General features: G+C 39.7%; 1 protein-coding gene across 2 annotated transcripts in view; it reads left to right on the top strand.

Moving 5' to 3' along the window:
- The window catches only part of cdk17 (cyclin-dependent kinase 17), an 84,894-nt gene that overhangs the window by 37,252 nt on the left and 20,496 nt on the right, over positions 1-27,146 (top strand). For both annotated transcript variants that reach the window (XM_041780743.1, XM_041780744.1), the window contains 2 exons: positions 8,253-8,397; positions 16,384-16,548. In XM_041780743.1, the coding sequence (XP_041636677.1) occupies positions 8,271-8,397; positions 16,384-16,548 (292 nt within the window). In that variant the 5' untranslated portion in view covers positions 8,253-8,270. The remainder of the gene's footprint in view (positions 1-8,252; positions 8,398-16,383; positions 16,549-27,146) is intronic.

Raw genomic sequence — 27,146 nt, 5'->3', positions numbered from 1 at the left:
AAATGTCCCTTATAATCAACCTCCTTTGGGAAGCACTCCCCCTTGATTTGTCTACAATTAACACAAAAATTAGCCTCTGAAACCAGACATCATGTAAGGTTGTGCCACTATCGCTCTCCCTGTCTCTCTTTCAGCAGTGCTGTACATGCCTACAGTCACTCTGGTGATTTCATGGCTCTTAACCAAACACAAAGCCTCCATTATGGCTCTGGTCGCCCAAATAAAACTCACTTTCTCTCTCTCTCTCCTTTATTCCTTCTCTTTCTATCGCTGCCTTCTTCCTCTTCCTCCTCCCTCTCTTCCTCCTCTTCACATTCACACTTTCACCCACATCTCTCAGTCACGTTTTCCATTCATTACTTCATTCTGATACTGGAGCTGGAAAGAAAAGAAGGCTTGAAGAAGGAAGGAAGAAATGAGGAATGGAAGTGGGAAGGTGTTTGTAATTATTAGACCACTAATTAGGTCTGGTCGCCTGTCGTCTCTCACCCCCTTGCTCGCCCTTTGAAGTCTCCTCCTCTAGACTACCCAGGATGCACTTGGGAGGCATCCATGAGGGGGCAGAGGAGTGATGGGATGGGGGTTGTGAGGAATGTGGGTCAGAATGTGTCTGTGTAAGAGAATTTCAGGAGATGCTGATGATGAAAAAGAGAGACAGAGTGGAAGGGGGTTCTCTCCATCTTTGGCAGACTGCTTGTGCTGCTCTTTATGTTTGATTCCCTCACCACACAAACATCAGTCATATGTGCCAGATGCTGTACCCTCCGTCTCAGCACACTCACACAAACACGTCACATGAGTCTTTTGTTTTGGTTTGCAGCAGAGATAAAACCCGGCTCTGTTACACTCCTCTACAAAGGAGACAAAGAGCGCTTATCTCACACACTGAGTGTGTGTTTGCACGTGTGAGTGTTTTTTCCTGTGTAGTCATTTTAATTTTGAATTTTACAAGCAGGATTTTCAGCCTCATTAGCTGGATTTTATTTCTCCTTTTCCCATTACTGAACTGCAGGATAGATTTTTTGTCCCTGTGAATGACTTGGCGTGGCGTCATCAGATCTGCATGCGGATATGGCCACCGGGTTCAGCGTGACACGCTTCCCCTTTAAAGTGGGCTAATCACATGCAAGTCAATGGACAGTACAACAAACACTCTCTGCAGAGTAGCTGAAAACTTCAACAGAAAATACAGTTATTTAAAGAAAAAAAAGTCAAAGATATGTTTTTTTAGATGCAAATTTAGCCACAGTCAGAGTTCTTTGCTGTTAGAGGTTTTAACTGATTGACGGTGCTAATGTCATTTGTTCATCATCACATTTATATTACAGTCATCTGCGTTCATTTTCATGTTTTTTTCTATTTGTCTCATGGATCATTACCAGCAATGGAAATTACCTCGTAAAGTTGAAAAATCTTCAACAAAGGAAGCCTCTGTTTTATTTTACTATTCCCCAGATGGCATAACACTGTATTTTTTCATTGGTTTTGTTATTTATAGGTTTGCGTTTGAATGCAATTAACACGATTTCTTAACACTTATCCTATCTTCTAAGCTCCAAATAAAATACTCCCATTTATTAATTAATCTGCAGATGACAACTGTTTTTCTTTTTACCAGCAGAATGATTTTCCTAAACTAGAGAAGAGTTACATATTTTAAAAGCATTTTGTGATTGTTTTTCCAGAGCTATTAATTGTAAGAAAACAAAAACTTCTCTGTTTTCTGGTGTCTTCCAGTCATCCTCAGATAGCTGTTTAAGTGTCTTTGCTTTAACAGTATGCATAGCTAATATAGAAACAGGAAGCCTCCATGGTTATTTGTACATCTGCTTGAAGTAGCTGAGATTTATTAAGAGCTCTCTAACATATTTATAGCACAGTTTTCTTTATTTTCAGAACTCAGATTCTTAAAGAGCATTACATTTTCCCCAGAAAAACAAGAGTTATCATCCTATGTAATCTATACATTCTTTCATCTCATAGAGACATAATACCTGTTTTATCCCAATTCAGTTTTAAACATTAAATGTTATATTGCATATTCTTTGTGATTATGCAACATTAAAAGTAGGGGCTGTATAGACTAGTTGACCAGTCGACTTTACTGCATTGTGATGACTCTTTTTGCTTGAAGTTGACTAGTAACTCATCACAAGATTAGGCAATTACAATGCCTAATGTGTAGCCCTTTTAATTGATTTATCTAAGTTTTTTGACACTGTAGACCACAATTTACTGATAAATGAGCTTCATCACATTGGCATGGCATACCAAGCAGCATCATAGTTTGCCAACTGTTGGATTGGCAAATGTGTTCAGATGGCTGGATCCACCTCTTCCTCTCTGGAGGTCCTAAAGTCTTGCCTCAAGATTCAGGCTTTGGACCTACTTTATCCTGGTATGTTATATACCATATAAACCTTTTGTTGTTTGCGCTCGTACAAAAAAAAATTGTTAGCTGCCTGTTCTAAGGAGAATATGGATTATGATTTTCAAAATATATAAATTGTTGGTTGAACTATACCCTTCTCCTAGAATCATTCACGGTTTCATCAATGACTAGTTGAAGTCGAGTCTACTTTTATCACATGAAAGTGGACTTTAAACATTCTCAAGTTGTGCAACCCCTAGTTAAAAGACACAGTATGTAGCTTGAATTCCCTTCAAGATGAAAAAAGTACCAACCCTACCTACCTTACTTTTTTCTGTACTGACATATGTGCACAGCAGGTGGCCTGTGTGATGCTTCACAAAAGAGTGCGTGCCATGAAACTTTGTAAATAATGCTCCCATTTTCGTGTTGTTGGCCTATCACCACATATATGGATTGGCACACAGAGATGCTGAGCCATTATGCAGTTATTTGGGGGAAAAATAACCCTTTCCATTCAAATTGGCCTTACTGCATTAAGCATCTGATGCTGAGTCTACTGTCTGTTAGAGAAATGATGAAACTGTGCAAACTTTCCAGAGATCAAGAAACAATTCAAATTCAGTATGAGACGATAAATGATTTGCAAATAAGGTTTGCAGATATTATTTTAACATTACCAAGAGTTAAATCAGTTTGAGACTTACAGCTGCTCTTTTATCCATTTGTGGCCATGGTACGCATGCCAAGGATGTGATCGTTTTGGAATAGTAAATGGTAAACAGACTTGAGCTTGTGTAGTGCTTTTCTAGTCATCTGACTACTCAAAGCACTTTTACACTGCTGCTCACACCTACCCATTCATACCTTTTCACAGCATTCACTCCTCATTCACTTCTCATTCACACATTGATGGCAGAGGTTGCTGAGGAGAGTTGGCCCTCAGTATTAGCTCATCTCATTCAATCACATCAATGCCCAGTTACACGCCACTGATGGAGTAGTGGGAGCAAACTGGGGTGCCCAAGGACATATTAAACATGTGATTATAGGAACTGGGGATTGAAACAACCTTATGATCGTGGAACAACACACTCTTCCTACTGAGCGACAGTTGCAGAGTCAGTTTTCTTTTTAGTAAACACATCTTATGAAGCATTGTTTTACTGAACAGAGTCCTTGATTCAAAACAAGAAGAAAAAAGCAGAGCTGGGTAGCATTGGTCTATATTCGACATATTGTGTTATTATTTTGGTTGAGAGCCCCCTGGTGGTGGAATTTTACATTTTATTTGTGTAATCGTATAATAGTTTCAGTGTCAATCTAATAGTAAAGCTACTCTACAGGGAGTTATTATTTCCACAGAGTGCCCTATTGCCTGCTTTCAGCACAGTGTAACTTTTGCAGAGGTTCTCTGGTACATATAGCTTTGTGGCATTGGTTCACATACCAGCCTTCGGCTAAAAAGAAGCCAGATAGACCGACTTGGTACTGTTTGATATAACTGCTAACTCTAAGAAATGTGAAGAGTGAATGACTATGAGAGAAGTTGCATTAAAAGCAATGGAGTGAACATCCCTGTGACAGAATGCAAGGTAACATTAGGTTTGTATCCTTATCTGTCTGTCATCCTTCTCTCATATGTAGCAGGTTTACCATGGTCATCCAACTCAAGTTATGTCTCAGGACAGCAGACAGTTTAGTAGTTTACCCTAAAGTTAGCACTATATGTTTGGAGTCTCATAGACTAATCCCAGCTAGCATATAATAAATAACCCTGACCAATGTAGCCATTAAGCTACATAGACACCATGATAACAGTTGAATTCACGTACTCCACATGCAAACAGCTTGTTGATAACAGGCTTTAGACTCTAGTAGTCATATTTGCTTAAAACCCAGTTAAACTGCTGTACTTTGTCAGGAGACGTGGTTGTTTAGGTTCTTTTAATATCCTTGCCAGCTTTACCACTCCCAGATTGTCAATGCAGTTGCCTTTGGCAGGGGGTTGTAACAGTGCTATGTGGTTTCAACAGTGAAGTTGCACTCTGACACCGTAAACCAAATCCCACCAATTCATTCTGCTGCTTCAAACTTTAAATCACCATTATAGCCTTAAAGAGGACAGTGGAGAGTAGAAGCAATGTGGGCAGCTCACTTCATCAATAGTTTTTGAAGATTTTTTACAATGAAATCCTCAGACCATGTCTGGCTCCTTAAGTCCTGGATATGCTGCCTCGCCTCTGGTGCCAAAAATTGCCAGCAGCACAAACAGCCTTTTCTTCATAGCTTACCAATAAAAAGACACTTCGAACTGCAATGGTGTCAAAAGCAGTTTAAGGAAATCTGTTTTCACAGTTGAAACATGAATGTTTGGCCCAGCAGCAGAAGCATTACTGAATATTTTAAGGTGGATTCATACCTTGAATGTAATCCTAGAAGCAAGAAATCATGAACAGAAACCTTTTTCTTGTAAGCACCAGGAAAGAAGGATTTATTGGACTGAATGTAGAATGCTGGAATGCTATCTAGGTCTCCATAATAACTCAGCAGGTTTTGTACTGTTCTCTGTGGAACAACAGAAGCCTAATTAATGTCTATCTCAGATCTGTAAACAGACTTTGATATGTAAAACCACAAGAGTTTGTATTTTGTTAACATGATTAGGAAAAAAATCACACATTCCCATCTGGTTATTTGGTTTGCATGAAGGCTTCGCCTGTTTTTCTAAATGACTCTTTTTAAATTTCGTATTTTAGAACATTTCCATTTCCTATTAAAGATTTATCCAAAAAAAAAAGTCAACCAAAAGGCAAATTACTCGCTTGTCCCAGACCTACGATCATATCACACAGCCTTCATTAGCCAATGGAAATTATTTTCATATGTCAAGAGTCCATTATTATAAACACTTCCAGTACTCCATTTCCATATTTCCATAAATATTGAGCTTGGTAATTTATTCTTGGCCTTGCACACTTCCACTAACTATGACTTTACAGGCTTAAAATTAAATTTTGACATCACCTAAAATAACCGTTGGGGTCAGAATTTCCATAAGCTAAAATGCTATGTTGAAAGAAATCACATTAAGGACCACATCCATGTCAAGATATTTATAAGAATAAAAGCCAGAATTAAATCTAAAGCATATGCCCTTAGTGGTATCAATATGCAGCCGTAACTGCAAATACAAGACTTTTTTAAAGAGAGAGAGAACACTTTCAGTGGATCTAATGAGGGTTTGGTCAGAAGACTCAGTACTCTGGGAGGATGTTTGCTAAAACAGCTAAATCTTAAACTTTGATATCATTGAATTTAAAGTTAAGCAATATTTGAAACTTGTTTGAGGTCCTAGACTCTGAAATTCCTGTCTCAAAAGTGTTGGGAAGTGTTTCTTTTTTATCATCAGAATAGCAGACAGTCCTTCTCACTGTCTGAATTGCATATTAGCAACATTTTGGTCTATTGAGGTTGTCAAAATTGGCTAAACTCTTAAATACCATGTGTCTAAAAATGGTAAAACTATCATTATTTTAATGATTAGTGGTGTAAAAAGTGTACAAAGTTAGGACATTAGTGGCATGTCCTTCTCCATCTTCTGTCTTCCCAGTCTTCTACCAAAAGCCTCCACCTCTTGGAAGGCTTTTCACAAGATTTTTGAGTGTTTCTGTGGGGAATTTGTGCCCAGTCATTCTGTAGATTATTTATGAGGTTGGCACTAATATTTGACGAAATGGCCTGGCTCACAATCTCTGTTCCAGTTCATCCCAAAGGTGCTCACTGGGGTTGAGGTCAGGGCTCTGTGTGGGCCAGTCAAGATCTTCCACACCAAGCTCATCAAACCATGTCTTTATAGTCCTTGCTTTGTGCACTGGGGCACAGTCATGTTGGACTAGAAAAGGGCCCTCCCCGTGCTGTTGCTACAAAGTTGGAAGCATAGCATTGTTCGAAATGTCTTGGTATGCTGAAGCATTAACATTAGCCCAAACCCTGAAAACCAGCCCCATATTATTTCCCTCCTCCACCAAACCTCACAGTTGGTAGTCCTCCCAGTTCTCCACCATCTGCCAAACCCAGACTCCCCAACAGAGAGGCATGATTTGTCACTCAGCAAAACACGTTTCCACTGCTCCAAAGTCCAGTGTCGGTGTGCTTTATACCACACCATCCGACGCTTGGAATTGGACTTGGTAATGTGAGGCTTGCATGCAGCAGCTCGGCCATGAAAACCCATTCCATGAAGCTCCTGCTTCACAATTTTTTTGCTTACATTAATGCCAGTGGGGGTTAAGATCTCGGTTGCTATGGCTGAGTTGCTGTTGTTCCTTAACACTTCCACTTTCTAATAATACCACTTACAGCAGACTGTGGAATATCCAGCAGGGATGAAACTTCAAGAACTGTATTATTGTAAATATGGCATCTATCACAGTACCATGCTTGAAGTCACTGAGCTCTTCAGAATGACCCATTCTGTATCACAAATGAGAATGCATGGTTAGGTTTTGGATTTTAAACATTTGTGGCAACAGGTCTGATTGAAATTCCTGAATTAAAAAAATTCACAAGTGTCTCCAAATATTTTTGTCCATTTAGTATGTGTTGCTTAGCCCCACTTGAACCTTTGCCTATTTTAGTCTACAGCTGTAAACCTTTGCAAACAGATATCCCTTAAAGGTTTTTTTATTCATACTGAGGCCTTTATCCCATACTCTAAACTGTATTTAATTTAATTTAGACTGGCTGCTGAGAGCTCTTACAAGGCTCTTATCTGACAATATCAGAAATAATACGCCTTCAGAGCAATAAATATTAATGAAACTGGATCTTTTAATTAATAAGTTTCTCTTCTGTTAGCCTGTTGGGCTTTAATTAGACCGGCTGCAGCCAGCTGAAAGAAAATCCAGGTCATATCCCTGCACATGAACTCACGCTGACTAACAGATAGTTGTGTATTTCTTAAAGGTGTGCTTATGTGTTGTAGAATACAGTGGGTTGTGTGCTGGTGTGAGATTGTGGTCATTCGCCCTGACACTGATTGATGAAGTGATTCTTGCCACCCAGCATCACCAGTGATAAATTGCTTTTGGGTGTGTTAGTATGTAAGGGTGCAGGCAGATGGTGTCCCATGAGTGTGAGGCGAGCAAATGACCTTGAGAGAAAGTGAAAGACAAAAAAGGAAGAAAGACAGAGGGAGAGAGCGAGAGATGATGACGGAAGGGGTCAGTTTGTTTTGTACTGAGGGTCGGGCGGGATGGGCGGGTCGTTTCTGCCGCTGCTTCCTTACAGCATTTCCTCCACTGACCCCATGTGCACTTTGCTCTTTCGCATACACGAAGTTGGAGCTGCGGGGCGTCAACACAGCGACACAATGAGCAGAGCCGGGCTTAAGGCACACTGAGCAAGGTGTTTCCTGCGACCTGGACGACTGCTGCGTCAACACAAGCGCAGACGTCTGCAGCACGCTTGCATGTGTGTGCATAAGTCTGCTAACTGATTTGACTGTATCCCCTTTCAATTAGGGCTCATTAATCTCTGTGTAAACGTGTGAATGTGTGTGTAAATGAAAACAGCTGTACTCAGGTCTCGTGATACTCATCCTTTATTCATGCTTTATTCATGCTTTATTCATGGACTGTTGAAGCATTTGCTGGGTGGATGAATATTGGATTAAAAGCAGCTTTCTGTTATTCATGAGCTCTGATATTTTGGATTGTGCAGGGGGTCAGTGGAATCCCACTCACAGTGCATAAAAAAAAAAAATACACTCACAAACTAAAACAGCAAACAATCCTCCTAATGTGGCCTGTATTTGCCTCTTCATGTATCGGTCCACTGCTGCTGAATTAATGTTGACTTGGTTCTGTCTTTTCCTCAGGCCCTGCACTGCCCTGCTATGGAAAAGATGAAGAGGATTAAGAAGCGTCTGTCGTTAACACTCCGCTCCAGCCAGACCATCGATGAGTCGTTGTCTGAACTGGCCGAGCAGATGACCATGGAGGATGGCGGCACCAAGGACAATGGTAAAATTCAGCTCTTTTATGAAATCTGGAATAAAATAACAACACATCAGTGGGTATCATCAGCTGAGTATCAGGTACTGTGCATGTATCATAATCAGAGACCCAGTGGCTAATTTACATTTATCTCTCTACTTTTTCATCTTTTTGTTATTGGAAAAGTTTTACTTGTAGAGGAGCACCCTGTGAAATTTTACAGGCGTAGAGCCTATACATTTTTTGCACCATCTTTGCTGTTTTCCATATAAAACCATTAAATAAAGCCTAGTATTAGTTAATGCAGGACAAGATAGTAACACGCCCAGCAGTGATCAGCTGACAGCCAGCTGATGCTTGGCCTCACAGCCAATACACCTCAACACAGCAGTGTATTTAAACATGACGTATTTCTCACCAATCTCTGCTTGTATTAATGCTGATGCACCATGCTGCTGCTGCTGGCAAAGCTTAACCTCCTCCACCCCAGCCTCCTCCTTTATAGCATAAAGCTTGTTGCAGCCTCATATTCAGATCCATGCTACTTTGGATTCATTGCTTTTGATGTATCTATCCATTTGGAGGTTTCTGGCCATGCGCTCCCTGGAAAGTCAAAGCATGTTGCTTCACTAACCCAGGGAGCATCTTCAGAGCAGAGCCTTCTCTGCTAAGTTTAACTGTATAACTGTATATTCATTTTGCAGTAAAGTGGTTAAATGTATGACGAGAGAGTTCCCAACTGAAGAATCTTTGATTCCCAGAATTCTACCACACTGGTAACTTCTCCTTCTCTAACCAATCGAAAAAGAGATGGTGCCAGTTTAGCTCAGATGGTAGAGTCTGTGTTCATATGCAGAAGCTGTTGTCCTGGACACACTGGTCATAGGAGCAACTCTCTTTGCTCTTGTTTCGAAAAGAAATGTCCAGTTCAAATTAAACTGCTGCTTTCCTACAGCTACATCAAAGCTGATAGCTACCACGGCAGCAGCCATTGGACACACTGGCAAACCCATCCATTTCGAGCACAATCTCATGTCGAAGCAGACCGGGAGAAGAGTGAAAACATTTTTTTCATGAAAAGCTTTCAGCGTGGCTCTTTGCTCTTGTTTTAATAAAGAAATGTTGTCCAGTTCTGACCAAACTGTTGCTGTTGCTACATTCAAGCCAATCACTTAAGTAGCAGCCATTGTATACACCCACTCACACAACAACTAACCCTTTCCCCCTGTAACTATCACTAACTCATACTGAAGCAGGTTGGCAGAAGAGCGAGAACACCTTTTCCATCATGATTAACTTTTAATCTTCATTTCATTCAGAAATGTGTTCAAGTTTGGGAAAAAACGCCACTGTACTCGAGCTAAATCTGAGAAATATCACCACACTGGCAGTAGGCACTGCAAACAGTTTCACTACAGCTAATACCCGGCAATGGTTCTCCTTAAAAGACACTGATTGGTTTGACCAGTTCGACTGGAGCTTTTCAAGATGGATGATTGCCTGATGACAGAGATGGAGTCTAGCAAATCCATCTGCCTTGAAAGACAAGGCAGCCGATAGACTTTCTCATCCATATTGCTGGTAGTTTGTTTTGATGTGAAGCATGCGCTACATCATGAAGTTTAGCATCTGCTGGCACCTGTTGCGTTTTATGGCAACTGCACTGTAGGGGGTGTGTATTTCAAAAACACAGATACAGCATTTGCTTCTTTATTGATTCTGAAACATCTGACTTGAGCAGCAAAGAGAAGGTGACGAAATATTGTTGTATCGACAGGCCACTTTTGAAGAGGTTTGAACCTGACATTAATGATACAATAATGCGTGATAGAAATACGAATAGAACAAGTCATATAAATGGGGCTATGAGCAGTAAGAGGAACAGAAGTGTAAACATCTATCCATCTATTATCACTATTGCTTATCCCATTAGGGCTTGCTGAGGGCTTGAGCCAGTCCCAGCTGTCACTGGGCAGGAGGAAGGGTACACCTTGTACTTTTTGCCAGTCAATCACAAGACTAACAGAGACAAACATTCATGCTCAGACTCACCTAAGGACAATTTAGAGACACCAATTAACCTAACAAGCATGTTTTTGTCCTGTGGGAGGATGTAGAGAACCCAGGAGAATGTACATCCTCCACTCAGAAGCAGGAACCTTCTTGCCTGGCCAGGAAAGTTTCAGATTAAAAAATCCATTCTTCACAGCTAAGATATTGAATCAGAAATAGTCATGTTGCAGAATTGGTTGAATGGAACTTATATGAGTCATTATACGTTTGACTTAATTATTCATAGTTGAAAGTAATGAAGGCTTAAGGGTGAAGAGTTGCTGTTGTTTGACACATCCACTGTTTGTTCCCAGAGCACCTGCATACAGTGTGGAATTACACAAACAAGTAGCAGTGTGCCATTGTTGTGCACAGAAGTGTAAAAGAGCAGAGCTGCCAAAATAATGAGACCCTGTTTGTAGCAATATTGCAGGATCTCTGTATTCTCCGAGCAGAAAACACCATAATAACTGAGTGGATAGGCATGCAAACTAGTCATTATTTAATAGTATACTCGTTTACATTAGTCTGTGTAACATTTATCAAAGATGCCCTTCAATAAATCTGTAATTCCTGTTTCAAAAGTATTTAAATGGCTGCAAAGCATCAGTGCCACAGCACACGTAGGGGAGGAAATACCATGGGGCTGACTTCTACAATATTTCCTGGTCATGTCTGTCAGCATATAGAATAACACACACACACACACATTGACAGAGCTTTCAGTTTCTTGATGCCTGTCAGAGGTGTATAAATTATGAAACAGAGTAGTTGATGAGGAGAGAGAGCAGCATGTGTCAGTAACGGCTATAATGGACCTACAGTGCATGGCTCTCCATCAAGTTATATAACAGGAGCAAAAGCAGGGGAGCTACTTTAACACGCACACTCGCTCACTCAAATAGCAGCTTAACAAGTGAGAAGGTAATATATTGGGAAGAAGCATTCACAGTTAGGCAGACACACACTTTTCTAGACATCTCTTTGTTATGTAACATTCAGCCTGTTTTGGCTTCGATCAGCTCCTGGTGTGATGGCAGTGTGAAAGTGAAAGGCTGCCATTAGTGACTGACAGCTGCCAGAATGAATGCTGAGCAACCTTTTTCAAGTTTCAGTTCTCTCTACAAGTTCAGCAGAGAGAATCGACTTATTTTATGTTTTGATAAAGGAGCTGGTTTAGCAGTTTGTCAGTCTGCTTAACCCTTTAAATCCTAGCGCGTCACCGACAACGCGCTGTTGAAGCACACTTTGCATGACCATAATTGCATGACTGTTTGTGTTATCGGAAAAATTCAAACAGTTTCTGAAAGCTGAGAAACTGTGCTTCACAGCCAGCATGTGGTTATTAATGTAATTTCCCCTTTTCTCACTAAGATTCTAGCATACAGTTCCCCATTTTTTGTGTTTTTTCATTTTAAACTGTTAAAACACTTTTAACATGCAGTAAAATGTGTTTTATCCATGTTAATTATTTTTCTGTCGTTGAGTTACGATTATAAGGTTTTTCTCTGTTTTTTAAACTTATTTGGCCAGGAGCTCCTCGTTTTAGCTGTCTACAGTCTCATCTACAAACTGGAAGTCCCAACGTACAGTAAAATGTAAATAACTGCCATATATTAAAAGTTCTAAGTGTTGTGGAAAAATGGGCAAAAGCACGTACTTACAGGACATTTTCTGGACCTTTTATGGTTAAAATAAGAAGAGTCCATAAACTCAGGTTTTTAACTTTGTACTGACTTTTATAAAGTTGGCTGCATAACCCGATAAAAGGAGCACAGAAGTCATCCTTTTCCATTGAACAGCAAGCTTTTACTCACTTTTTTCAACAGAGTAGTGCAAAAACATCCCAAGAAGCAATACAACAAGTAATCTTAAGTAAAGACAACTGAAATACACTGAGGATTCATACAGAATGTGTAAATTCAATGAACTACATAACAACATCATTAAAGGAAAAGTTATTATAAAAAACTGTATTTTAGGTTTGTTATGTGACAGATGACTGTGTTATGAACCACCAGGCCAAATTTCATTCATGAAAAACATTTCTAACTTTATAAAACTAAGATTCAAAATCATGAAAAATGAGGCTGCAAAATCTGCTTTAGGATGGTACGAGTGTGTCTGTTGAATGAGCTGAAGCCCCGCCCTAAGAAACTAAGAAATACAGTTGTTATCTGCCTAGCTGTGCAGAGAGACAGAAGTTGGTGATTAAATTTACTGTTTTCTGGCACAAATCTCTCTGTTATGGTATTTTTAATGACCCTTATTTCACCATGGCTGATAGATTTGGGAACTTTACCTCACAATGACCAAAAACACAGCATGCAGCTGGCTGTTAACTTTCAATGAAGGCAGTGACATCAGCTATCAACTCGGTTATTATCATTGTAGTGTTATGGGGGGCAGTGTATTTCCCCATTAAAACGGATGATGTCATGGGATCTTGTATTTTCCCTGCTCTAGTAAAACTAAGCCAGGAAAGAGCTAAACAGTTTTCTAACAGTCTCAATCAAAGAGTCAGTCACACGTTGACCTCAGTGTTTTAACATGCTTACAGCAACCATATTCTAACAGATTTGGTGTGTTAAGACACAAAGTTTGGATTTCACGTTACAGGAACTTTAAGCGACTGAAAGAAATAAGCCTATTCAGTAGGCCAAACAGCTGAAGTGTCAGAACATTAACTCAGTCGCATTATGCAACTGATGCAGTTTTTTTTTTAAGTGCTACGAAACAGGGTGGGACATTAGCATGCGCCACCAGCCAAATGCAGGTACTTTGGGGCAGTGTCTGGTGAATTTGCTCAACCTACCAGCCACTGGTCAAAATACAAGTAATATCATGAGCTGAGTTAGACCTAATGAGCAGACCTAATTACTAATTGATCAGTTGACACCACCCTCCCCTCCCTTAACAGTCAGCTGTGTGCTTGACTTGTTTGACTCAGTATCATATGGGTAGTACTGCACCTGGTCTATCTAGAAAATGGTTGTTTAAACTGACATTTTACCTGTTTTAAGTCCAAGATAGTTTAAAAAGGCCTGGATTCCAGCATGAGATTGCTGCAATTGTGCACAAAATACTTAATCATTTTAATTCCAACGCTCATAATGCATAGAAATGCAGCATGAATTTGTAGTGCCCCTGTATGTCACACAGCAAACGTTTGCATGGATGGGTACAGGAAAAACTGGCCAAAAACATGGTTTAAAATGAGCAACAGATTGAATCAAACAAGATCTTGAATACTACACTGTAATACTATAATTCTTGATTTTGATATTGTATCTTACTGCATCATGATAAAAGAAATTGGCTGGTACAAAATGTGAGTGGCTTGTAGATTTTGGCATCCAACAGTTTAAGTGGCAAGTAGGTATAAAAGTTAATTTGCAACCCGGGTAAGAAAACAAATTTCCCCTCCAAACTTAGGCTTCATAACCTAAACATAAACATTCCTGTTCTTGAAGCTATATTTAACACATTATGATGATGTTTTACTTCTTTCCCATGGATTTTACTGAGCCAGCCTTAAACACATCATACTTTAACCTCATGTTGCCCTGTTTAGTCAGCTAATTGGCTTTTATCCTCCACCATTGATTCCCACATTGGATCACTATTTTTAAACTAATGGGGCTTAAAATAAAGTTGGAGGGATTTCACCACAGCTGCTTTAAGTGGATTATAATGACTGATCTGCAGCAGCAGATGCATTTCAGTGTAATTGGGTTGACAATGCTGATGTGCTTAATACTTATCAGCTTACAGTTTAATTAAACTGACTGGCCACTTTATTAGGTACACCTTACTAGTGCTGGGTTGTGCCCCCTTTTGCCTTCTGAACTGCCTCAATATTCGTGGCATAGTTTCAACAAGGTGTTGGAAACATTCCTGAGGTTTTTCTACTATTTAGGAAACCTCATGTAGTGCATTTTTTGTATTCAGTTCAAAGCATGAAGGAAGCTGCAGAGCATCTGATCTCTATTCATCATCTTCTATTATTGCTTTGATTGAGAGCCCCCTGGTGGCGGATTTACACACCGTGTGTGTCCGCTCCTAAAAGCTATAAAAATGTCAACAAGTCCTGACATTTTTACCTCCCTGCTAATATCAATCACGATCAACTTGTAACTCATCTATGTCTGACAAGCACCTAAAGGCAGTGTAATGTTAATAACGGAGGCAGACATGTGGAAACACAGCACAGCCTATCAGCTCTGGATTTTAAAGGCTGTATGAACTAAAGAGAGTTGGCAGGAACAGAAAGATAAACTCACAGACTTCTGGTGAGTCTGATGCAGATCAGAGCAGAGCTTTCTGACCTTTTTGTTCGGGTTCAGCTGAACTCTGGCTGTCGCTCTGCCCACAGGGAGAGCACTGGGCTGTAATATTTGCTTACAGGGTTTCCTTGCCAACCATGGTTGGAAATGTGATTTCTCTAAGAGGCTTATGTGTAGTGTATTGATAAACATTGTTTCCCTTTGGCTATCAATTTTCCACTAATATAACTGTTTGCGTTGCCTTCTCCAGCTGTTTGCCCTCATTTGTCAAGCTGTGGGTGTTAAATCCTGAACTGGTTTTGTTTTAACATTATACAAGATGAGAGCTGATGTACAATCCAAATCCAAAAAATTTGGGGCGTGTGTAGAATATGAATTAAACAGAATGCAATGATTTTCAAGTCTCATAACCCTGTATTGTATTTACAAGGGAACATAAACAACATCAGATGTTAACACTGAGGCATTTTACCATTTCATGAAAAAATATAAGCTCCTTTTGAATTTGATGTTAGCAACACATCTCAAAAAAGTATGGACAGGCGACTTCAGCACCTGGGCACCTGTACTGTGAAGCCATGCTGTTGTGATGGATGTGGTATGTGGTTTAGCATTGTCTTGCTGCAATATGCAGTGCCTCCCTGAGAGAGATGTTGTCTGGATGAGAGCATATATTGCTCTTAAACCTCTATCTACTTTTCAGTATTGATAGTGTCTTCCAGGTATGTAAGCTGCTTATGCCATAGGCACTAATGCAACCCCATACCATCAGAGATTAAGGCTTTAGAACTGTGCGCTGATAACAAGCTGGATGGTCACCCTTCCTTTTAGTCCTCAGGACACGGCATCCGTAGTTTCAAAAAAGAATTTAAAATTTTTCATTATCTGACCACAGAACAGTTTTCCATTTGCCTCAGTCCATTTAAAATGAGTGTTGGCGTAGAGAAAGTGGCAGCGTTTCTGGATCGTGTTCACAAAAGACCTCTTCTTTGCATGATACAGCTTTAACTTACATTTATGGATGGCACAGCCAACTGTGTTGACAGAAAATGATTTCTTGAACTGTTCCAGAGACCATTCAGTTATTTCCAGTGCAGAATAATTTCTGTTTTTAATGCAGTGCTGCCTGAATGCCTGAAAGATCATGAACATCCAGGATTGACCTTCGGCCTTGCCACTTGTGCACAGATTTCTCCAGAGTCTCTGACTCTTTTGATGATATTATGTATGATTTTTAGCAGCAGTTTCTTTGTAGATTAATGAACCTCTGCCCATCTTCACTTCGAAGAGACTCTGCCTCTCTAAAATGCTCCTTCATACCCAGCTATGTTACTGACCTCTTGCTAGTTAGCCTAACTAGTTCCAAAATGTTCCTCTACCTTTTTTTTCAATAGTATACCTTACTTTTCCAGCCTTTAGTTTGACTGTTGTTACTTTTTGAGATGTGTCGCTGTCATCAAATTCAAAATGAGCTGAGATTTTTCCTGAAATGGCAAAATGTCTCACTTTCAACATCTGATATGTTGTTTCTGTTCTGTTGAGAATAAAATATGGGTAACTTTACTTTTAGAACTGGTGAATTACGGATGTATTTGTGGAATCTGTGGATTTTAAGAGCGTCTGTTGCTATGCAGAACACATGGAATTATGACAGCCCCTTTTTTTTGTGTTTCAGAGCCCTTCATGAGGAACGGCCGCCCCCCCACCTCTCACAGCATGCATTCCTTCTTGCACCAGTACACCGGCTCCTTCAAAAAGCCTCCCCTTCGCCGACCACACAGCGTCATTGGCGGCACCCTTGGGTCCTTCATGGCAATGCCACGCAACGGCAGTCGCCTGGGTGAGAGATACACACATGTTCACACATTTCCACACATGCACAAGGAAGGAAATGAGTAGCAGCGGAACAGATGGCATCCAGGAACAAACAGGAAACGTGTCACGGTCTTGATATTTCCATTCTGCTTCTTGCATTCACATTCACACTTTTGGCCTGGGAGACCGGGTATCTTTGCTATGAGGCAGTTTCTCTCCTCGCCCTCAGCTGAGCTGTTTTCTCACCAGTGACAGCTGGATGGAGAATTCAGTGAAACATGACGCAGTATCCTGTGTGAACTGATTCATCATACTCGAGCTGCAGCGCTGAGTCTCATCCTCAGGGTTTGAATGGAAGCAAGCCGGGATGAATCAGCAGCAGCAGGCTTGAAGCTGGGGGGTCAGGACGGTCCAGAGGGCGATGGGATGATTCAGGGGACAGAGTGAAACTTGGGAAGAGAGTGTTGTGTTTATGAGCATACACTAGCCTGAAGGCTTTTTGAAATTGTGGCCAAGCAAGCTTTCATGATCTGACGGGATGAGGACACGGTTTCATTTAAAGTTAATGATATGTGACAGCACAGCAACTAACTTTTCAGAGGCAGTCTTCCTTTTCTTACTTTGATGAAGACGTGCTTGCTTTGCTGAATCCGTCAGTGTATCTGTGTATGCTCCAGCCCTACATGTCCTGAGCAATTGGCCAATTTCGGACCCAAACCAGTTCTTATAGTTCATGAAACTGATATTGGAATTATTATTTGTCAATGTTTAAATGAAATGTTTCAGAAATGAACTACCATAAAATTTAAATCATACATGGAGGCCTCTCTCAGAGAACTGACTCATCAGGTCATTTATAGCTAGGCCTGGGTTCAAAAGATCAATTCTCTGATTCAGATCGATTCTTTTTAAAAAAATCCAATATTGATCCATAAAATCTCTTTAAATGTGTGCCTTTTTTCCTCTCCTGTCGGCTCCTCGCGCTACCAGTCTCAGACTTGCGTCACTCACGCAACCTGAAAGTTGATCAGCACTCGCTTCTAACAAAGTTTAGACTCTAATTCAAGGTTTAAATCTCATGCCCAATCATCTAATTTTGGATATATGGGTGCGTTATTAATACGAGCTGCATATCTCTTCCTCAAACGTAAACTTCCGCCGGTGCAGCGTGAGCAGCAGAGCTCTACAGGTGGAGAGCGCTTAAGCTGCTGCTACAGACCGTTCAGACTCACACACACAATAGTGATGGTCTGAGATGCTACGTTTAAGAGGGGCAAACCCCCGACTGATTTGTGAAACCCCCGTATATGCCGCTCTGTACAGTGTACTTAATTTTACGACCCCCTTATTCCTCTGTTTCATGCGCAATTTACGCACGGCCCCGCTGTTACAGCAGGGAAATGACATAGCACTCAGTCGTTTAGTAACAAACTCGCATCTCATGTAGATTTTCTGTCAAGTTAAAATAATTTAACATTCACAACAACATACAATGTACATAATATGCTAGATAACATGATGCATATTTCTTTTTATAAACGCTGTGGATCTTTTAATTAAAGAGCATAGGTGTGTGTCTATCGAACACACCTCACAGACAGTTTTTAGTAAAATAATTAGTTAAAAATAATTGATCAAATTTACTTATTTTTATTCTTTAACAACAAGAGTTTCAACTTGGACTTGCAATAAGTGACTTATCTCTGTAAAAACAAACATGGTGGAGCCTGGCAGCTCTGCTCCACTGAAGGACCCTCCAAACTTGACTGCATTTTGGATTTAAACACTACAAAGACAGAGGCAAACTGGACAAAAAAGACCATATCCAGGATGGGCCACATGGAGGTAAAATAGTGATGCAAGTGCTACTAGTTTAGGGTCATTTTTTGATGAAAAACCCTGAAATTTTTTAATAATGTGCCTAGCTGGAACATTCTTTGTACTATTTCCAACTTAAGTTCTCTGAGAATCTCTTAAGTGTAGAAGCAACATAGAATTTTTTACTAAAATATCTTTGCATGAATCAATATAGAATCGAATCGAATCGGGGCCTTGAGAATCTGAATTGAATCAATTCAGGAAACCAGTGGCAAAACCCGGCCCTATTTATAGCCCAGCTTTATGATCAGATGCACAGTCTGTGAAAATCAGGGTTATATGTTAGCTGTTTATTTTTCTAATGATTTAATGTCGTTATTTCAGTGTAGTCCCCTGATTGGTGCTCCCCTACATTTATTTTTAACGGCCATGTCAGTGGTTCCCAACCAGTGGGGGCAGCCCCAGGAGGGGGGTGGTCAAAGATTTTAGGGACGCTGTCTGCCCTGATAATGTGAATATAAGGTGTACGAATATATATATGGGCCACCTTAAAAGATTAAAAAACATCAGGGGATCTTTTGTTGTTGTTGTTTTTGAGCAAAAACATGTACATTTGTGGGGTTCTGATTCTTGTGGGGATTGTAGACAGGCCAGGGGCACATAGTTTTGCTAGAAAAGCCTGAAAAGGTGTATTTTGCAAAATATGTGACCTTTAACTACTTTATAACATTAATATTTTTTTTTTCTAGAGTGGACATAATGCATCGTCATATTACTGGCTAGGTTTTTGGATTTTTTTTCAACAACAAGTACGTATGTTGGCCTATTATGATGGGATTTTTTTCAGTTAAAACAACTAAAAGTGATGTTTACTTTTCCAGAGTGGATTCTGGGTGGCTTAGTGTTTCTCAGATACAAATAGGGGTTGCTCTTAGAAAAAACAGTTGGGAACCACTGGGCTACAGCACAGCTTTTCCATAAGTACCAGCTGCCAGCCAAACAGCTGACTGGTAACTTCATTATAGCCGGCAATTTTTTTACCCTTTTTTTGGCTTAAAAAATGGTTTAAATTACAAGTTTCCACTTGTTTTCTGGTACATTTAATTTATTTTCATAGTATTAACCTAAATTAAAGTAATTTTAACAATTTTTATTGTGTTTTAACACATTATCATACATTGTTTTTGCAGCACACATCACAGGAAAAAGTGTACTTAAACATAGAGCAGCTGCTGCTTTAAGTTAGTTACAGCATTTTAAGTTTCCCTACCCTTATCCCACAACAACCCACCCACCCCTCCTTCAATCCCACCCATCCTTCTTCCCACCCTGCTGTCCCCTGAGTTCAAGATCGTGTACATGAGAACACACCAATGTTTCTAAATTACTATATGAGTTAAATTAAAGTAATTTTGATTGAAAATGTTTTATTGCTACTAAAACATAAAAACTACTATATGGACAAAAGCATTTGGATGCCTGATGGGATTGTAATGACATTGTATTCAAATACATGTACTTTAATATGGCGTTAGCTCTCCTTTTGCAGCTTTAACAACTTCCACTCTTTTTGGAAAGTTTCTACAATATTAAAGGGTGTTTCTGTGGTAATTTGTGCCCATTCGTTCTGAGCATTTATGAGGTTTGTCACAGATGTTGGACCAGGAGGCCTGGCTCGCAAACTCCATTCCAGTTCATCCCAAAGACGCTTATGGGGTTGAGGTCAGGGCTCTGGGTAGACCAGACATGTTCTTCCACACCAAACTCATCAAATCATGTCTTTATAGTCCTTTCTTTGTGCATTGGGGCACAGTCATGTTGGAACATTCCCCAAACTGTTGCCACAAAGTTGGAAGAATAGCGTTGTCCAAAATGCCTCGGTATGCTGGAGCAGTTAGATTGGCCTTCACTTGAGATTAGGAGCCTAGTTGTTTATATACATTTCCACTGCTTCACAGACCAGTTTCAGTGTGTTTTGCACCACTCCATCCGACGCTTGGCATCGGACTTGATGATGTGAGGCTTGTATGCTCTGTGATTTTACATGGTCTTCTGCTTTGTGGCTGAGTTGCTGCTGTTCCTAAACGCTTCCACTTTTTAGTCATACCACTTACAGTTGACTGTGGAGTATCCAGCAGGGATGACTGTCTTATTGCAGCCATCACAGTACCACACTTAAAGCCACTGAGCTCTTTAGAACGACCCATTTTGTCTCACAAATCTTTGCAAATAGAGACAGCATGGCTGGGTGCTTTATTTTATACACCTATGGCAACGGGTCTGATTAAAATACCAATAGCGAACATGGCTCTCTGTGGCAACTAAATAGACACCAATTTTATTGTACTTTTAGACTGACATTGTAACTGAAATTTTAGGGTGGACAACATACTGTTGCTCTAGGTAAATTAATAAGTTTTGAGTTTTTGAAAGTTCTCTTATTATAGACGATTACAGTATTTAAATAGAGATATATCAGTGATCAGCAAATGTGAGCCTGATAATAACTGCAATTTTATGTATCACTTTGTGTCATTTGTATAGCTGGTGATACACCAGAGTAAATTGTGAGCCTCACATTGGACCCTGGCCTAGATAGAAGGACTTAGATCTAAAAACAGGGCGTTTAAGTAGGACGTTGATGTGCCACATATTGCCACTACTCTCTGTGTGCTTAATATCAAAGAAGCTGAAAAGACAGTACAGAGACAGATAAGTAGGAAGAGAGAAAGATCAAAAAGTCTCAACACATTAGAGAGGCAAGTGAAGGATGTGTGCAGAGGATTAGGAGAGAAAGATGCAAAAATGGGTGGAGAATGAACTCTTTTGAGGTAAACAGTTGAAGAGTAAGGCAGAGTAAGGAGAGAAAGAAAATGTAAAGCAAAAATGGGGAAGTTTAGCAAACCCCTTCGGGGTTGTGGGGAATGAATAGACTTGGGCTGAAGTAGTGAAAGTGAAAATATTATTATTATAGAAAGACTTTGGGGGGTTTCTGGAGAGTGTGAGGGAAGATATGAAATCGCAGGAGATAATGGAGAGGTATGTGAAAGTAAAAGGAGGCTAAGAGAGGAGAAAGTGGGACGCATGAGATCATTTGGAGAAGTTCAAAAAATGCAGGTAGTGAAAGAATGTGTTGAAGCAATAGAAGGAGTATGTCTCTGAAAGCCTTGCAAGAGAGAAAACAAGATAAGAGCAAAGAAGGAATATGAAGGGTGAAGCGTGATTTTTGAAGTGAGGCAAGAAAAAAGGTAAATGAAAGAGAAGTGATGGGGAAAGGGGAGAGATCATTTAGAAGTCTTCAAAGAGAAAAGTTGAAGGAAGAAAGTGGGCGAAAGAGAGCAGTGTTTGCAGGATGTTTGTGAAGAGTGTGTAACTAGGTTAGGAGGAGATAAGTGTTTTAGTTCTAGGGGAGAAAGATGAAGAAGAGGAAAAAATTTAAACTGTGTCAAGATTGGGATTTCATCTCATTGTTTGTTAAAGCATTTGCAAATTAAACATGCAGGTTGTAGCACCCCCTGTGCGAAGGGAGATTTTTAATTTATCAACTTTTGTCCAATAATTCATATCTGTTTAATTCTAAATTAACCTGCTAGTCTGGTATAGAGGCTTGTTGACATAAAACCCAAATTCCCAGAAAGTTGGGATGCTGTGTCAAATGTAGATAAAAGCAGAATGATTTGCAACCAACTATTGTTTCAGGAAGAACATAAGCTTTCTTTGAATTTGATGGCAGCAACACATCTCAAATACATGACAGGGCCGTGTTTACCATTGTGTAGCATCCCATCTTCTTACAACAACAGTCTGTGAACATCTAGACAGTGAGTAGACCAGCTCCTAGGGATGTTGTACCATTCTTGTCTGTTGTAGGATTCTAGCAGCTCAGTAGTCCTGAGTCTTATTGGTTTGACTTTTCATTTTATGATACGCTGTAGTTTTCTGTTGGTTAAATTTGTACGGGGGCCAAATTTTGTCTTGACAGGCACTTTGGGGGCCAGATTTTCAAATAAACTAAGATCAATAAATATTTTGGTCCAAATAACATCTCATTGTAATAGTATTTTTATGCATTAACAGTGCAATCAGTCCCTATTGCCTATGAATAATCTACGTAATTATGCTGCATATATCTAGGGTTGCCATGTTTTCAATCACTAGGTTTGATGCTAATGAACTACGTCTTGATTGGTTGAAACCAACTGGCAGAAATGGGTCTATTGTTTTGAACCTCAGGCAGGAAAATCACACTCTCCAAGAGCCTGAAGTGAAATATTGACACATAAACTGTGGATTAAATCAGGAATGGACTGATGAATACGTGTTTATCATGCATCATATTTTGTTGTAATAGCTGATTTTCGTAAAGAATGGATCAAACATGAAGTAAATTCTGATAAAACTGGTGCATACTGATCGTTTTGTGGCTGAATTGATTGCTGTAGCGATTAAAAGACAAAAGACCTGCGTCTTTCCTCCCTCACATTTTCTTAACTTAATCATCTTTAAGGGGTTTTTGTGGGGCCTGATGTGGCCCCTCGGCCAACGGTCAATGATCACTGGTCTAGACCTTCCACATGGCTTCTTGTTTGTAGGACACAGTGTCAGCGGTTTCCTAAAGAATTTATCGTTTCGATTTATCTGACCACAGAACAGTTTTCCATTTTGCCTCAGTCCATATCAAATGAGCTTTGGCCCAGAGAAGACGATGGCGTTTCTAGATTGTGTTGGGTGGCACATATCGGTGGTTCCGAAAGTAGGCTGTGCATCCCCCCAAGGGGTGGCTTGGTGTCATTTTGGGAGAGGCACAGAAATACAAGGCTAAAGAACCAGGGCTGACGAAGAACAGGTGAGGAGAAGTTCATTAATTTCTCCTCATATTCAAAGTTCTGGTCGCAGTTCAGTCAAGAACACTTTAACCACTTTATTACCCACGCCGATGAAATCGGCAGAGGGTTATGTAAAGGGTTCCGTATCTTTGTTTGTTCGTTTCTTTGTTTGTTTGTTTGTATGTGTACAAGATTCAGAACTTTCAGGGAATATTGGGATAGTGGCAGGGAAGAATTGAAAAGATTTTGGTGATGATCCGTGCACCCGTTCAGTTTTTCTCAGACTCCGAAATTTTGAACACCATAGTAATCAATGGGAGCATGAGTTCCTTGGTAGTGCTGCTTAGGCGTGGGTCTGCCGCCTCAGACGGCCATTCTAGTTGCAAAATGGATATATAGTTTTAGTTGGCAGAGAAGGCTCTGCTCAAAAGATGCTCCCTGGTTTAGTCAAGCAGAAAGCTTTGACTTTCCAGGGATGGCTAGAAACCCCTGAATGGATAGATACATTTATGACAATACGTATTGAATACAAAAAAAAATAATTCAAAAGCAATGAATCCATAGTGGCATGAATCTGAATATGAGAAAAAGTTTGGGAACCACTGGCATATGGTAGAGTTAAGCACTCCATGGATGCCATGTATTGTTGTGGGATATAAAGGTTAAGTTTTTTTTTTTTTTTTTGTTTATTTGATGATGTTAAACGCATGGGCAGTAAAATACTTAAGTTCTCTGAATGGAAGGAGCAACTACTTTGTAACAGAAAGCTCAGGGGACAGGCTGATGTATCTCTCATCATTGCAGCCAAAAAGATCATTTAGTTTTAATAACACAGCCTCTTATTCATTTTCCTTTTTTCATTGACCTTGCTGAGGTTTGGAGGTGGGTCGTTTGTCATTTGCAGTTCTTCATTTAGCAGCTCAGGGTGTTTTTATTGTTTGCCTGCTACTTAGGGCTGGGTGGTGCTGACAAAAAATCTATTATTATTAGAATATTATACTAAAGAATATTAAGATTTATGGCATGAGAAAGGGTGCAGAAGGGAAACCTTAAAACAGTTTCTGTAATTTCTTCTTTTTCTTTGTTTATATCTCGTGCATCCGTCAACTTTTCTCTTGTTGAATTTGAACTGAAGTTTTATATTTGTATTATTTCTATAAAACCTGCTGCACATGTCAGATATTTTACTGTAACTGAATCTTAAGTTGATAGACGCAGCAGGGAGACCTAACTGGTAAAATCCAGTGACATGTAGAGTGGAATACCAAGTGTCAACCCCCAAAGGAAACATTTTACATTCTCAAGGTGGATTAGCATTTCCTTTAATCTTTGGAGACTTGAGGATTTGAAGCAGAGGAGCACAGACAGGTTCACTTCTGGGTAAAAGTTTTCCTTGAGGTTGTGGCTACACCACAGTGATGAAATGGGTTTGTAAAAATAAGGTGCAAGAATAGAGTTCAGGAGTGAAAACTATTTTAAATGTTTGCTACAGCCCAGACAAACACTCAGGACCATCTTTAGTGTATAACACAGAGTTATAAACCGGATTATCATGTTTAAAATAATTGTTAATCTCTATCAGGAGCAGCCTTAGAGAGATTTTTTCTCCTCCATTCTCTGTGCTTTCACGTTTGATGATAGAGTGCATGGTTGGAGGAGCTGACGCGCTGATCACAGAGAACCTTCGACCATGGCTACTCATTAACTGTGAGTGTGTGGAGTGAGGGGGCTGCATGTGGTTTGTGCATCAGTGTTTGCTCCTGCTGTGTTATGGTAGTTGTGGTAGTTTTACAGCCCTGAAGGAAGTGGTGCTGGTTGGAGAGTTTAATCTTTGGCCTCAGAGGTTACAAGGGTGTGAGAGGAGATGAGAGAAAAATGAGTTGAGAAAGAGAGAGATTGGGAAGAAAGTTTGGTTTGTTTAGGAATAAAGATGCCAAAGAAAAAACATTTAGTGTACTTAGAGCTGATATTTCTAGTCTTTATTCAACACTGAAAATATTCTTTGCCTTTTTTGTTGTTCAACTAACTTTTCTCATTCTTCTCCCACTGAGATGAAACATGGTCGAGTTTTTTTTTTGGGGGGGGGGGGACAAACATGATTCACTCCTTGGTTTGCGGATTATTCACACAATACCTGAAGGACAAAGAGACATCTTCCAAGTTGAATTTTGACATGGCTTTTCTCTTCATCTCGTTCCATCAACAGTCTGTGTGTGGTGTAATCATTTATTTTTCCTCTCTGAATGAACCATCCTGGCCCATCACTATCTTTTCATTCCCCATGAATGATCCCCTCTGCCCTTCCACTAGCCTACATGTAAAGCATTAAGCAGGAACAGCTCACGTTCTGGCTCTTCCTATGCCCATAAGGAAAGCATTTGACAGGAAGAGGAGCAGCAAAACCCCCAGAAAAGACCAGACATCAATGACAACAGAATGACATCAGTCAGAAGCAGAATAAATGAGAAGCTGGCATGGAGGAATGTTGCAAGAGCAGCTTGCAGAGCGTAGCCAGGCAAGAGCTGTTTAATTATGGCAGCATGAGAGCGATTAGCCAATAGCCTGCTTAGAGCAAATCAGCTGGCTGTCAGCTGATGAGGGCTTTCTTCTTTCTTGTTTTGACAAACATTGTCCATGCACCTGCAAAAAATGAGGGCAAGTGCCATTTGCAGATGTTAAACAATAAGCACACTGAAACTGAGGTTGTGGGCGCTGCCAGCCCAGATAACAACTGCACAGCTACAGACAGGCCCTTTAGCAGTTGAATCCTCAGTGAATTTTGCATTTTTGTCATTGCAACTTATTCAGTAACCCTTACTTAGAAACAATATTATTGCATTTAGCCTTTGTGTAAAGTCAAGTAAATACATTCTGTAAACCAACTGTATATTACAACAGTAAAAAAAACATCCCACTGTCATGCTACCAAAGTTGGTTTGCAGAATGTGGCTAATGTTAGCAGTGCTAGCACTGCCAATGTTAGCCACATTCTGCAATGTCCACATTCCTGGGTTGAATATTTTATATGTGAGTATAATCTGACACAGCCTCTGGAAAACTTTATCTTCATTTTCTAGATCAGAATAGTGCAGATCCGACAATATGCTATCAATGCTATAACAGTTGGTAGTTATTAAAGAGCTTCAAGGCAGCGAGCAGTTGTCATTAAGAACAACCACAGTGGCTACAAGTGGGCAGCTGCATCATAGTCTAAAGGGAGTGTTTCATCAGGATTATGGGACTAAAAATAATAAAAATGTTAATAGTCTGACTGCCTCATAATTGTGGTGCAGAAGACAAAAGGATCAGAATTAAACTGTTTAGCTGGCTAATCCATAGTATGTACTGAAAATCTAAACACAACTTAAGTATTGAGTAAATCACTAAAGATCCATTAAAGTTAGGATAAAAATGCCTTTTGTACTATTAGATACCATCTTAGACATTTGCACACCTTTATTTTACTATATACTATTCATAGTATAGTATACAGTATTACTATATATATATATATATATATATATATATATATATATATATATATATATATATATATACATCATAATTGACAAGACACTGTTAGTGTCTAAAGTCATAGAATCTTCCTGTGAAACAAACCTTTGTCAGCTTAAAACCTACAAGGCTTAACAAGTAGCATCACCACATCTAATCAATACAATATTTAAACTTTGGCATTATTTGCTCACTAGCCAGAAAAGACATGTTTTTAGTCATCAGTGATTTTATTGATCCATTGGGCAGTAAGGAACACTGTGCTGCTCTTTATATTGATTTGTCAAAGGCTTTTAATTCCATTGACTGACATTTAAAAAACAAAACAACAAAAAAAAAAAGGCTGCGCGTCTGTTTGTCTAAACAGTCTGTCTGCTGGTTTAACAATTATTTATCAAACAGAATGCAGTGTGTGCAGGCTGAGGGATTTACCTCCGTTAAATTTAAAATGGAGTGTCTCAGGACT

Source organism: Cheilinus undulatus, linkage group 23, assembly GCF_018320785.1.
Source record: "Cheilinus undulatus linkage group 23, ASM1832078v1, whole genome shotgun sequence".
NCBI lineage: Eukaryota > Metazoa > Chordata > Actinopteri > Labriformes > Labridae > Cheilinus > Cheilinus undulatus.
Note: the sequence above shows the minus strand (reverse complement) of the source record. Positions and strands in the feature narration are given on the sequence as shown.